Source organism: Coturnix japonica, chromosome 3 (genome assembly GCF_054131305.1).
Source record: "Coturnix japonica strain WE chromosome 3, WE-NBRP24, whole genome shotgun sequence".
Lineage (NCBI taxonomy): Eukaryota > Metazoa > Chordata > Aves > Galliformes > Phasianidae > Coturnix > Coturnix japonica.
This window is the reverse complement of record NC_140665.1, coordinates 98,353,741-98,368,715: the sequence shown is the minus strand read 5'-3', so window position 1 is coordinate 98,368,715 and position 14,975 is coordinate 98,353,741. Positions and strand designations below refer to the sequence as shown.

The 14,975-nt window shown below is 42.0% G+C and overlaps 1 protein-coding gene across 12 annotated transcripts; it reads right to left on the bottom strand.

The window, feature by feature from the left end:
* Positions 1-268: 268 nt before the first annotated feature.
* UBXN2A (UBX domain protein 2A) lies at positions 269-14,913 on the bottom strand. Of its 12 annotated transcripts, none has more exons than XR_014944942.1 (9): positions 14,870-14,913; positions 14,539-14,606; positions 12,939-12,991; positions 11,203-11,338; positions 10,603-10,712; positions 10,405-10,508; positions 8,933-9,073; positions 4,373-4,537; positions 269-1,722 (listed from the first exon to the last, which is right to left on the bottom strand). XR_014944942.1 is itself a non-coding variant. In XM_085544007.1 (9 exons), exons 3-9 carry the CDS (start codon positions 13,884-13,886, stop codon positions 1,434-1,436), a joined length of 903 nt encoding a protein of 300 aa, XP_085400133.1. In that variant the 5' UTR covers positions 13,887-14,016; positions 14,539-14,606; positions 14,870-14,913; the 3' UTR covers positions 269-1,433. The 12 variants fall into 12 exon arrangements, 10 of the variants coding, with proteins under 10 accessions (XP_085400133.1, XP_015715063.2, XP_085400134.1 ...); XM_085544007.1 differs by lacking the exon at positions 10,405-10,508 and adding an exon at positions 13,878-14,016; XM_015859577.2 differs by lacking the exon at positions 10,405-10,508.
* Positions 14,914-14,975: the final 62 nt, after the last annotated feature.

Below are 14,975 nucleotides of genomic sequence, written 5' to 3'. Positions count from 1 at the left end.
TGCTTTGAGTTCCCCAAGTTCTTCTAGTTGGATCAGACAGATCCTCTGAGTTCTCTGCCAACTCTGAGACTCTGAGAGAGACTCTGGAACAAAATTAGCAGCTTTACATTCCTGTAAATGAAATAAGTGCATCCTTAGAATGAAATAACAGGACTTTTAGAAAGAATTCAAGTCATCTCAATTAAATAATTTTCTATTTAAAACAAGAACAAAGAAGCCCAAAATGATCTTTAACCACGCGAAAGTTCAACTGACAATCACCCATGTGTGTAGGTAGCACAAACTAAACAGCATTTATTGAAGGCCCCAGGAAAGTCTTTAGTCAGAAACTCCAGGTTTAAACACAAACCCACGTGTGATTTAACACAACCAATACAAAATATATAGATTTAGTCCTTGAACATTTCCTTTAGCAAAACATGGGATGGTTGGGTACAAATCTTATACAAAAAATACAAGGACAAAAAAAAATACAGCCTGAATGGAAAGAGGGTGAAAGGGTGGAGGAGCAGCCTCAGTTTTCATATGAGGATTTTAGGTATCTTTGAAGTTTGTCTGCACGCAGTCGATGTCTCAGTCAGATGGTGAGTTCAGGACAGACAGACCTCTAGTACAAAAGCAATTGTGTCCCTCTGAGCCACTACAGACACATGGCAAACTACAGAAGAACTGAAGTTTCTCCGTGATGAGGCTAAAAGCAGCTCTCTATCCTAGTGAGCCAGGCAGTTTAACATCACCCTGTAAGACATCATTAGCAGAACACGAGAGGCAGAAAACACTTCAACCATTAGGAATAACAGTTCCTTCAGAGCTTACTTTGAGGCACTTCATATCCAGTAAGCACCACGCTACCTAATTTCAACCTTCTTGCACATGCACCTACCATCATGTGAAGACTTAATAGGACACTCACACTGCAGACCCTGTGATGAAGTTAAATACTAATGATACTTAAACTGATTTTCAAAATACTTAGAAGAGTTCAAATGTGAACTTCCCTGCAGCTTCTATTGCCTGTTACTAAAACCAAAAGGGAAACTGGAGCAATTTATATTGAAGTATAAATTAAATCAACCAGTTCAGTTTCTCTTCAGTTCAAAGTGCAAAAATAAATATCGTTTTTCCCTAAAATGTGTTACCAGTAGTAAATAAGTCTCAGAGTACCATTCCACCTAAGTATATTCATTAAAGAACATGCCAGCAAAGCCAAGGAAATCATAAGGATAACCCCTGCTGTACAGTTACCTCTGCTGCATTATTCACCCAGGCTCTGATCACCAAAACTAGTTGAAAATACCTTTGTTACAGCAGATTGCAGCACAGCACACATCTGCTCTCTAAGATCACACTAGGTAAGAATGACAGTGCATCCAGATATTGCTGGTTATGTTTTGTCTAGTTCTGCCTGCCTGTAGCTTTCAGTCGGTTCTAAACTAATTTAAACTTGTGCTTCTGACAGCGTTTTGTTGCTCATTCTTGAGCCGTCCATTAGGTGTAGCAGCAGTTTTACAGTCACTCTCAGGAGCTTTCACCACTAGGAGTCTAAAAGGTTCTGTTGTTTTCCGAAGTCTCTGAACAACAACAGCATTTTGCAACTTTGCTTCTTTTAGTGTGAGCGTCTCATCCTGCAGTTCTCGAAAGGGCATCGAAGTGGCCAGCATGAAGGGAACACCTCCCTCTGATCCTTGATACTTCGTTATGAAGTCTCTGACGTGGCTTATTCTGAGAAGAAAAAAAAGGAAGATTCAGCATCAAAGTACTTTAGTCCTAACACAGAACACAACCACAGCACACACAGAGTCACCTCAGGAACAGAATAAGACATAAAGGCTGATGGCATACAAATGGAGAAATAGGTATCCTGAAATGCCTGGTTCACTTGAGAACAAGGAAAAGAAAGGACTGAAATGCTTCACCATGGCTCACAGAGCGTTGCTACTCAAATCTGCTATTTCTTAGCCAGCTGGTGGAGCTCTACTTGAAGTTTCCATAGCCAAGAGCTAAAATAAGGAGGACTTTAGTGTATGGTACGTGCAGCAGAACCATACAAGCAAAATCTGCAAAGACTGCCCGGATAATTAATTCATTAGGTCTCAAAGTTGCCTCTGTCTCCCAAAGTAGGGAGCAATAGTAAATTCATGATGCTGGCTAAGGTGAGAAGAATCTTCCAAGACTAAGCAAGACACAGGTTTTGCAGTAACAAGAACTGACGAATTTAATGAGTAAATCAAGGTGACAGGATACATCTGTGCCAGAGGACTAAACACAGCACTCATTCTCTGATCCTGAGCCCAACTAACGGAGTGTATTCCATGGCAAATCATTAAACTCATTCTTCCTCCCCCCCATGCCCAGGGTCCCCACAGCATTTGCTCCCTGCTGGGAATTATCTGTGATCTGGACTAACTTTCATATGAGCCTGGATATGGTCTGGGATAGTGCTAGTTGGCTTGAGATAAAGCCATTCTACGAGTTAACAGCACAGATGACCAAATTCCATGCCTTACTCATACTCAGTAGGATAGATAAAGCCAGCAACTAATTCTTGGCATACTGGCCTCAATTAAGAGACAGCGCTTGTCAGTGCAAGCCTGAAAAACCTTGAGTAGACTTTAAGTTTTGGCTAGACATTTTATAGGTGCTTACAAGCATTATATCTAAGGTTCATTGAATTTCAATAGCAACTCAGGTGATTAGCTACCAGCTACCTGCTTCAGGATGCAGGTTTGCCTGCATCACTTGCCTCTTTCTAAGCAATATACCCACACATTCCCACTGTGGAAAGGTAAAAGAAATCAATTTACCCAGACACTGCAATATAATGCTACAGCAGTTTAACAAGCAATGGATTTCCTGCTTCTCCTCTGAAAGGGCTGCTTATACTTGCACTTGTAATGCTTAACTTCAGCACCCTAAGTGGATTCTATGCTGTCTCTTATTAACTCATACAGACATACTAGAAACAGCATCAACTTGCTGATCTTGTGATAGGAAGACATGTAACAAAGCAGTATTTATTAAAATCTCCTGAAAAGAACATCACATTAGCAAGGCTGTTGTTCTGCTTATCAGGATTTTTTTTCTCCCTGTTGAAGTACTTCACAATTGTAAATAACACTATTTACCACAAAGAAAAAAAAAATCCTTAATATAATTAAACCTGTTAAACTTGGAATAACAAAAACTTTATTTGGGAGCTTGTAATTAAATTAGCAGCTGATCTTTTAGCAGTACATCACAACAACATTTTTACATCACAGCTGCTAAGAACAACAAATCAGTGCAAGTTAATCACCTGAGCTCTTCTGACTATTCATAGTCACAGAATGGTCAGGATAGGAAAAAGACCTCATCCAGTCCAACCCTCTGCTAAAGCAGGTTCCCTACAGTAGGTTGCACAGGAAAGCATCCAGAGGTGGTTCTAAGTATCTTCAGAGGAGACTCCAAAATCACTCTGGGAATCCTGCTATTCACAGTTAATCTTGACAGCAGCCTGGGTTGTGTTAAAACCTATGATCACTTTAAAGTGATTCACAGGGAAACACAGGCAATGTAACCTTTGCATATGACGTGACTGTGTGGTACTGTGGCAGCAAATTACAAATTGGAGAAAGGTCCCTAAAGACAGCAGTTCTAAAATTTAATGTTAAGCCATTAATCCTGCTTTCTCAAGGTTCCTCCATACATCTGCTGTGCTGACACTTTCTGACTTCACCCCCATTTATAAGCCTCTTTGGGAACTGGAAATTGTAATAATTAAGAATTAAGCACACTGGATGCGTTCTGTTCTATCCATGCTGACAGGACAGACATGCAGGTGAATAAGCTCTCCTGCTTATCTTCAGCAGTCCCTGGATGTTCCTCTGGCTCAATTCAAAGTCACATCCTCCACTTCCTTTTACATGCTGGAAAAGATACAAGTGGATTTTCTGAAACTCAACACCTGTGCTGCTGCCTGCTCAACAACCAGCAGGTGCTTCTTTGAATAAGCGATTTGCTCCAGAGGCAGCCATTCTGTAAGAGCCTTGTCATGGTAGAAGCTGCATAAATCCACTTAACTGTTTCCTCCAGCCATGAACAGTTCATACACCTTAACTTCCACTAACCTAAAAACCCTCAAGTTTCCTCAGTGGATTCTGTTTTACGCTCAGTTATGAGATGACTGGTAACGTCAGCTCACGTTTCTCTCACTTGTTCCCTAAAAAACAATGAAGTTTCTCAAAACAAATGTAATGGAGATACTCCAGGCAGAGCCAAAGAGCAATGCAATGTTAAGTGAACTGGGGAGGTAGATGAGTTACAGACATTGGATGTATTACACATACAGTCATAGCACAAATAATTCAGGTGCAAGCACAAATGACAGCATTACCTGTGTGAAATGTTGAATTTCTGAATGATCCTCTCCCCATCTGCCAACCAGATCTGGATGTTAGTGACAGGCTCCAAATCATTTAAGGGTACTATAGGAAGGTGTCTTTTATCTGCAGCTCCTTGATGATCCTCTCTTACTTTAGAGACGATCCTTGGAGTTGCACTGAAAAAAAGAAGCCAAAGTTATGTCTTCTCACAAGTTTGAACCTTTGTCTGGATCTCTTGTTCTGGAGCTCTCAGCACTGTGTCAAAGAGCATCGCTGACTTCAAAAATAACAAAAAAAGGTCATAGGATTTGATAACTGAAACTTGATAAAAAAAACCAAATCAAAACAAAAAACCGAAGAGAATTAAACAATCTCATTCTCAAGAGATAAGAGATGCTCACTATAATTGAAGGCAACAGACAGAAACCATCTGGGCTGCAAGAACTAGGAACCAATAGATTTCAAGATGTGCATCTGTAAAACAATCTGGTTGCAGTCCAAGTACAGGTGACTTACTATCACCCATCTGCCCCTACTGATGTACTTATCTCACACCCAGCTTCTCACCGTGCTTGCCTTATCTGTCTGGATAGGGAGCTAGGAGATATGGTTTAGTGGTTTTCTGTAGGTATGGTAAAGGGAGGATGGTTGGACTAGATGATCTTGTAGGTCCTTTCCAACCTTGTGATTCTATGAAGACACAATAAACCCTAGCTGCAGTCCAGATTTGGAAAAAAAAACAAAACAAAACACCCTTAAGCACCAGCAAGATAAAGTTAAACAATCTTGGCAATGGAAATAAAAACAAAAATTATGTGTAAGCCATACTTAAGTCCAGCAGTGATCAGCGTTCTCTGGCTGCCTGACAGTGCAGTCCAGTTCAGAGCCCAGACACTGACACGTAAGCAGTCACACGTGGGCCAGCTGTATCCAGTACTGTGGATGCTGGAGAGCTGGCCAACTGTGCAGTTCTGCCCAAGCTAAACCAGATACATTTGAGTCCCATCAGCTATGGCTGTAGTTCAGACAACTATCTCACATACATACACATTTTGATGTTGTTCTCAAACCACCCCTCTCCTCTTTCCACATCTCAGTAGTAGCATTGGAGATGATTCTTTAATAGCTAGCACATGCCAAACCGAAGGCAACACATTAATCTAAGCTGCAAGAGAAAGTTATTACTCTATTCACCAAGTTCTAAAGCATTTCTACGCTTAAATTTGCTCCCATAGAACTGACAGACAAAGCCATCTAGTGGTGGCAGCTCTGACTAAAGCCACAAACCAAAAATGTAAGTCTTCCATTAGTCTGACATCAAACCATCATCGTTCCTTTTAACAGTTTATTCCTTTTACATCTTCCTTTGATAATCTTACAAAGATTGAAGAGACACAAGAGTCTCCAGGCAATTTTTCAAACACTGGGCTTTTTCTCTTTAAGTATCGTGCTTACTTAGAAGAAGCTTGAAGCACACTTTTACCCTAATAATGTTATACAGCAAATACATTTTGCTACAAGTGATTTCAGCCATCAGCACAGCTTCTTTCTAAGGCTGGATTTAAAATACCTTGTTAAACTTAACAGAGATTTTTGGCTAGTCAAGCTATTAAATGAACCTGAGCAGGGGGTAAATAAACCTGAATATATCCATTAGTTATGCAGCTACGTAAGATATACTGGAAAAGTCTTTGTTTCTCCTGTACAACTTAAATGGAAAGGATTAAACTCATTTGGGTTGCATTAAAAATAAAAACAGTTCTAGCTCCTCTATTTTTTTTTCCCCAAACAAATTTTAATGAGGTGGTCAACTGACCAACTTCCATTGGGACTATAGAATTTCACTGGGACTATAGAATGCAATTCTATAATTCTATAAATTCTATATAATTCGTGTAATTCATTCACCTGGAAACATTAGTAGAAAAATCTATAGAGACTGTTAAGAAGTTTAACTGATAAGCAGGTCATAAGCTAAGTAAACCATCCAGTCATTTGTCTCCCTCTCTTTTAATTAAGCACACAAATGCAAACTGTGTAAATGGAGTTCCACAGCTTCAACCTTATTATATTGTCCTTGCATCAGCCGGGAGAGAGTTAGTTTTCTTCATAGCATCTCCCGTGATGCTACGTTTTGGCTTTAGGAGAGAAACAGTGTTGATAACACATCAACGTTTCATTTGTTGCTCATCAGTGGTTACACAGGGCTGAGGATGTTTCAGCTTCTCCTACTGTCCTGTCACAGTGAATGTGGGGATACAGGGAGCTGGTAGGGGGACAGAACCAGGACAGCTGATCAAAGGGCCAAAGGGATCTTCCATATCAGATGGCATCATTTAGAACACTATAAAGCTGTAAGAAGTTGGCTGGGGGGAGGGAGGGCAGCTGCTTCTCAGGGACTGGCTGTGCATCAGCTGGTGGGTGGTAAGCAATTGCATTGTGTAAATGTAAACACTTGCAATTACCACTGATATCATTTCTCTCTTCCTTTTCCATCTTAGCAAATAGAAGAAATTGCAGGTTGAGATAAAAACTTTTTTCCCCCTCCAGGTTCTTTCCCCAGCTCACTGAGAAGGAGGGGTAGTGAGCAAAAGACCGTGTGCTGCTGAGCTGACTGCTGGGTTAAACCACAACATACACATCTCAGGCAGTATCACTATTGCCCCAAAAAGCTCTTCTGTTCCAAGAGTAGCATATGGATGCAATGGACGTTTATTAACATCAGGAAGTGAGGGCCAGTTAACGAAACACTCACAGCTCATGCTTCCAACACCAGCAAAAAATATTTAGTAGTCTTGGAAGAAAACATTCTGATACCATAGCACTGAACAGACAGCAGGAGGGCGCATTCTATCCTGTTCATACAGAGCAAAATTGCTGAGCAAGTTGTGGGATGTCTCAGTGTGCAAAACCACTCAAGCGAAAGTCACAGAATAGCATGTTTCCTGAGCCTAACACGCCTACTGGGAAGCCAGATCATTACTTGCTGTAGGCATGACAGAGCACGACAAGCAGCTGAACAACCTGCCACTTAGCCCTGCTTAGCAGCAGAAACCCAGCGTGCTGAAGATCTGCTCCTGCTATATATATGTCTACTGGTAGGTGAAATGCTATTAAGTTCTTGACCTTTGCTCAGGATTTCAGTGCTACCAAAAGTGAGACTTGAGGCATTTCTCATCCACCTCTCCAGGGAAGTTCTTCCCTATCAACCCAAGCATACAGCAATTGAATGAACAGCAACTGAAACGGATGAAACCAATCAAAGATGCTTGCTTCTCTAATGCATCCTGAAACCACTCACTCTTCACCATATGAGCCTTTTATTCTGCACATTACCACCTTCTCCCCCAGCTTCACCCCTTTCTACCCAGCTGATGCTGTCCCCCAGCCTGGGTGCTGAGCCTGAACAGCAAACCCTTCCCACTGCATCAGAACAAGCTGTTCATTTCAGGCTTCAGCACAGTCTCCTAACCACACTCTACAGGTCACTGAGCATACCCAGCACTGAAGGCTTCCTGTAGGTTCCTGGTCACTGTATTTCATTCCCAAGTCTTAAGTTATCTTTTTCATACACGTAAATCTTACATGACAGAAATATGCAAAAGATGATTCAACAGAAGCTAAAGTTGCAGAGACTTTTAAAGGTGAACTCCTGGCTTGCCCCTGTACAAAGGATTTCCAAAGTGCTGCATGGTCATAAACCAAGTCCAGTTTTTGTGCTGGTTGACTCTATCCACCTACACAGCAAAGGAAAGAATCAGTAGAAAGTCCAACTGCAATGAACACATTTAAACACTGAAGAACCTCAACAGAATACAAAATATTCTCTTCTTCAGCTCCAATACTCAAATTTCCCTTCTCTCATAGAAAGTACTGTATGTTAACCTTTAACAGCAAAGCTTTTTTTATTAAATCACAGAATAGAAGAAATTGGAGACAGTTCTTTGAGAAAGTACTGATAACATTCATCAATTTTGAGCAAAGACATCAGGAGTTTAAAGTCATTAAACTCCTGACTGCATTAGCTGACAGTCCCCTACACAGCATTCATCAGACACACTTAAATACTGAACTCAGATTTGGTTCCCGATAAAAGACAAATAACAGAAAAATATTAAACTGGAGGGAGCTCCATTAGAGCCACAAAGATGTGCTTGGGCTGGAGCATCTGCTTTGGGAGGAGAGGATGGAGAAGGTGGGCTTGTTTAGTCTGTGGGAGAAACGATACTGGGGACCTTAGCAGCAACCTGCCAGTACTTACAGGACGTTATCAGGCTCTACATGGTGAATATAAACTGAAACACGGCAAGTTCAAACTGGGTATAAGGAAAAACATTTTTCCCCTCATGAGGTCAGGTCCCTGAACCAGGTTTCACAGTCTCTATCCTTGCAGAATTTCAAGGCCCGGCTGGATAAAGCCCTGATCTCATCCGTCCCCACACGATCCTGTTTCACATGGGAGCCTGGATTAGAGAACTCCAGAGGTAGCCTCCAATCTGAATTACATGATCCCTTACCATACGTACACTTTGCTTCAGCTTCTCAATCACAGATCACATCAAGTTACTCACCTTCCTAATCTGTAACCGTGCCCAGAAAAGGGATGAAATATTGGCTTTTTGGATGACAGATACAACTCATTCTTTTTGTCTTCCACCTTCACATCTACCTCTTCCTTCTCAAATACTTTCTGTAGCTCAAAAGGCAGTTCCCTTAAGAAAAAAAAAATACATCAGAAAAAGAATTATTATACTGTTTCAGTACACAAAATGCATTAATGATTAACACCAGCTCTTATAAACATGATCTATAAATATCATATATGAACTTTAAAGAACTACATAACTTATTAATAACATACTAACTGCATGATATGCAAATAACTCCAAGGTCTTGAGTTGGTAATTAAATGCAACTTGGACAATAGGAAAAAAAACAATGTAATACACTGAATGATACTGAAATTTACCCAGTAGTTACCACAAAGTACAACAACATGCAGAGAGTTCAATATTACTGCAGCAATACATAGTAAGTTCAATTTTTTTTGTAACTTATGGGAAAAAAAAAGACCAAAAAAAGAAAAAAGAAAACAATGATCAACTTTTAATGAGAAAGAACGAGAGTAGAAACAACGTGTTTAATTACTGATAAACAGGAAGCTCAGCTTTAAGAAATTAGATCACTAATAGCTACAGTCCTCAGTGCAGTAACATCGCTCAGCAATGCTTTATTTGCCTTAAGCAGAACCCAACGCCTTTGCCTTGGGGCTGTGATGCAGGCCCCATTTCTGGGTGGTGCTGGGTGCTACTCTACTGTCACTAATCACACAGGAACCATCTGGTTGTTACTCAGTATCTCAATGAGCAAACAGAGAAAGGGAGATGGTAAACTTTTGACTTACACAAAGAAAGTAGAGGGCTTTCAACAATGCAGTCAACTGCTATTACAACCAATGCAGGTGACACATATAAAGTCAAATGTAAAACTAGTGCTGTTTTTATGGGCTTGTAAAGCACAGAAGAGATGAAAATAGAATGATGTAATTATTTCACATACATTAAAATGAATTATAATACTGTGCAAAATTATTTTCTCCCTCCTATCTGTACAGGATGAGGAAACAGACTACAAGTGAAAGGCTCATATTATACTGGTTCCTATGTCCAATCTGCTGTTTTAAAGTAAGACTGCATCAAACCCAAGCAGAAATCATTACAGCATGCTCTATTTCAGTAGCTGGATAAAAGTAGGATCACTATATACACACATGAGTGAGTGAAATAGTAAGTCTGTACAAGGGAAGATGACTGCAATTGAAGGCTGATTGAAGCTTCCTGGTATTACAATGCAGTAACTGTGCCCACCAAAGGCTTTTCATCAATAAAAGGAAAACAAAGACCACCAAACCAGACATGCTGAAGCACCTTCACACTGAGACTGTCAGCAGAAGAACCATTTGAGCAGCAGCTATTACTGGGCACGATTACTTCCTTTTTATTTCATTCTGTGTCTGCCGTGCCTCCTACCAACACTCACTTACCTACTCCATCAGCAAGTGTACGACTGCTTTCAGTTGAAGCATGTGAGAAGTCATCGGCATGGCAGGAAATGACAGAGTCAGCAGACTGTGCTCCTGCAGGGCTACTGTAGCCAAGCAATGCCAAACATTTAGAGTATGAGCAAACTGCTATCCAAAGCACATTAACACAGGCAGATAAGGAACACAAAACTCCCTCACCCTTTTTTAACAGAGTCCAAGAACTGCTGATTTCCAACATCAGTGTAGCTTCTAAGTTCACCATCATTTACTGTAAATCCATTTTTCCAAAGCTTAATGATCACATCAACCTGTAAAGCAAGAACAATTCTTCAATTTAACACTGATTTATAACCAGCTTAATATAAGCAACACTACCCTAGGATTTTAAACCACCCAGTGCATGGACTGAAAATACTGAATAGTGTGTTTTGACCCTGTCTCGACAGGCAGAGTGACTGCAAAGGGAAAGTGAGATTTCCAAGTGTCTTCTGTCAATCAGAGTTAGAAGTAAACCTCCCTCCAATCATGTACCTAATTACAATCTCTTTCTCTCTAGCAATTAAAGAGAAGTGCATGAAGTAAGTCCTAGAACAACGGGTTTATAGTGTTTTTTAGGTGTCAGAAGCACAGAATTATAGGCTTGGTTCAGCCAGAGATGGCAGATTGTTGCTACTGCTGTCTGATTTCTGCATGCATTTGCCTATAGGCATATTGAATAAGACTGCTGAACTTCTTGTTCTCTGGAGCGTTCCTGGAGTACTATTACATTATATTAGTATTTTTTAAATCAACACCTACCTGTTTCTTGACTGTAGTTGGAGACATACATATCGCACCGATCTTCTGGGCTTCTTCAAAAAGGTTATCGACAAAACAGTCATGGTTTTGTTCTGTACCATTCAATATCTGGTCATCGGTTCTCGACTTACACATCCTGCAGAACAAACGTTTACATAGCAAAGATGTTCCAGACAGCACAGAAGACAACAAGCAGTTACCATTGAAGTTCAGTACCAAAAGATGCGCTCCCCTGCAACCAGCTTACAGAATCACAGAATGACCCGGGTTGGAAGGGACCTCAAGGATCATGTAGTTCCAACCCCCCTGCCTAGCAGGGCCACCAAACATACACCTTTACTAGATCAGGTTGCCCAGGAGACCCCATAGATCCCCACAGAGACCCCATAGATCCCCACAGAGACCCCATGAAGACCCCATAGATCAGGTTGCCCATGGCCCCGTCCAACCTGGCCTTGAACACCTCCACGGACGGGGCATCCACAACCTCCCTGGGCAGCCTGTTCCAGGGCCTAACCACTCTCCTAGTGAAGAACTTCCCCCTAACATCCAACCTAAATCTTCCCTCTTTTAACTTAAAACCATTTCCCCGTGTCCTGCTTCAGTGACTTCAGTTTTAAAAGCCACATACAGGAGAACTGCTCTAGTATTTACTGCCTGTTCCTATCACCACCACAGATGCACCATTCCTGCCCTTGGAAGGATATGAAGAAACAGCAGAACAAGTGTTTGCACCACAATGAAGAAACACAACAGAAGATCTTAACACCTTGGAGACTGCCAGAGTATAAAAAGAGTTGCATCAGCCACGTCTTTTTATAGAACACTGTATACGTAACAGCTGTTTCTGTTCGATTTTGACCAATCAAAACGCAGATGTATGTAACGTGAATGAACAATTATCTTGCAGTTGGGATTCTTTGCATAGTAATTGGATTATGCAAGTTTTGCTAAACACTGCAGGAGTCATTTCAAGACTCAGAAATCTATTTTAAGTCATTCAGGAATAGAAATGCAGCTCTTAAAAAAAACATCCAGTTTTATGTTAAAACTCTGCAATAAATTCAAGGAAAGCAATGCTTGCTTGAATAGTAACAAGCCACATTTGCATTAAAAGGAATTACTGTTTGCAGTGCATCCATGCAACGGTAAGAATCCCTAGGGATTGATGTATTTAAGTAAAGAAAAACTCAGCGACATTAAGAAAGACTCCAGAAGCAGCTGTATCACACTGCACCCACTTTTGTTTCCTAAGAGAACAAAACAAACCTGGACCAGGTTGGACGGGGCCCTGGGCAACCTGATCTAGTAAAGGTGTATGTTTGGTGGCCCTGCCAGGCAGGGGGGTTGGAACTTCATGATCCTTGAGGTCCCTTCCAACCCGGGTCATTCTGTGATTCATTATCTGAGGCCATAACTACGTTTTATCTCACAAGCATAACTGGAAAACCGAACACCTCCATATTAAATGTCAAAGCACACAGTGAGTTAGCAAACCGTAACCCTGCCTTTCTATTTTAAGTAAAATATTTATGCTGCTTCTCACATCTAGGAAACACTCTGGGTATGGGGGAAATCTTCAGGCAAAAATATTTTGCTTTGAAACTTCAGTATATGAGGAACAGAGGGTACAGCAGAACAAACAAGGAATTGAATTCTGAAATTTAACAGAAAGTTTAAGAAAGACAAAGAAACACTGAGAGGAAAGAGAAAGAAAACAGCTAAGGGAGACCTACCATTCTTCCCTCACAGTTTTGATATTGTCCATGATTTCATCCTGGGGCTCCTCCTAATTATGAAAAGACAACAGTTAACAAAACAAAACCCACACAGACAACAGCAGATAATGCACCTGGCGCTCCTGCTTCCTCCTGAAGCTGAAATGCTCTTTAAGTTTCTCCTGTATTAGAAGTGAGTTTAACCTGAAACCTGAATCTTCCCCCACCTCCCCCCAGATGGTTCTTTGTTTCCCCCACTTTTATCTCCTGATTCTTGGCAATGCTATAAGGCACTCACAGGCAAACTGCAGTGCAGGCACTGTGATGACCTTCATTTCAACAGAGCATATTAACCAAAGGTGCAAGATTTGTCAGGTTCCTTTTCCTATCATACCTCATCTTATTAGAGCAGCACTCAAAGATCTGCATGTTATCATTTCTAATCTACCACCCACTTGGAAAGAAAAGCCTGGTTTCGGATGCACTAAATAAGGATTAGTTTGCTGAGTCAGAAGAAATCAAGACTGTCATCCCAACCTTCTGAGAGCTCTGAGATGTTACAGAGAGTCACAAAAAGCCAGAGACCCCCCAAAACCACCCTGAAATTAACCAAGCCTCCAAAAGGACAAACATTTTAAACAGCAACTGTTTAAATACTTCTGGACAGTGGTTATACAGGTGATGCTGTGCTCCTGGCAGGCTTAGGACTAAGTCATCACATTACGCACAGATATCAATGTCAAACTAAGCAGCAACAGCCCATTTACTCCTAGGGGAAAAAAATAATCACGTACAGCGACACACTTTGTATTGAAATGCATGAAAGCCCTCAGAGAACACTCACAACAACCACAAAGCAGCGCTGGTTGTAACACCCTGTGTTACTATGCGAAAGTTCAGGCAGCCTTCAGATTATCTGCTTTTGCTATAAAATAGGTCAGAAGACACTTCGAATACCTCTGACATGACACACAGGATGTAGTACAGCCTTTTTTTCCTCCTCACAGCCAGAAAATTATAGTCGGCCAAGCCTGTGTTGGTACATCACAACCTTGTGAGTGTATCTGAGTGCTGCACTTGGAACTTTGCACCTGCTCTGCAAAACAGGAACTTTCAGTAACAAGAACACTTAATATACTAATGTTCATCAGCTTCTCTCAAATTACCCTTTAACACAGCTAGTTTTCTTGGATTAAATCTGTGTCTGTGTGCATCATCTGTCCCCAAACCACCTCTAAATGCTTCTTCTGTTGGTTTCTCTGTGTGCTGTCAGCAGAGCTGCTGACACGCAGCACAATGAGGCAGCTCAGAGGACACAGGACAGGCCTCCAGCCCTCACCAGCAGCATTTAGAACCGCTCAGCTGTGAAAAGCTGCTGCTCCCACTGAACCTCAACAGCCTTTCGAAGGTGTTGGGTTGTACACAGAAGAAACATACGTGCTAATACATCAGGGCTTCCAGCCGTGGAAATTAAACTAAATTAAGGAAAACCCGGGGCTGCCAGTTTTCCAGTGGTACCCAGATGAAAACCGGCCGGTTTAACTTTAGCAGAACTTCTAGAACCAAAAGCTGAGCGCGTTCTGCCAGCGCAGCGCCCAGAAATGACGGCACAACTTACACAGCAAAGATGGGCAAGGAGGAAGAGCACCAAGTGCGCCAAGCCGACACGCTCAGGTAAACACGGATCTCCAGCCAGCCACGCAGGTCCGCGTATATCGCAAAAAAAAACACGGAAACCCCCCAGTTATGCCCCCAAACTCCGCTCCCCCAACCCCGACCTACCCCAAGGGCAGCCCGGACAGGAGCTATATTTAGAGCCGATGAGGTAACCCCGCGCTGAGGCGGGACCAGCCCGCCGGCCTCAGGCACGGCGTTAAGCTAAGTTCAAACCCCGCTCGGAGCTCCGGGCTCGGTGGGACACACTCTCCCGGCTCCCCGCACCAACTCACCCGGCCCCGCAGCCTCCCAACTCCTCGCTGTCCCGCTCTCCACTACGCACGCTCGGCCAGAGGCGGCCCGGGCACACACAGCCGGGCCGGGCGGGGAGGGAAGGGC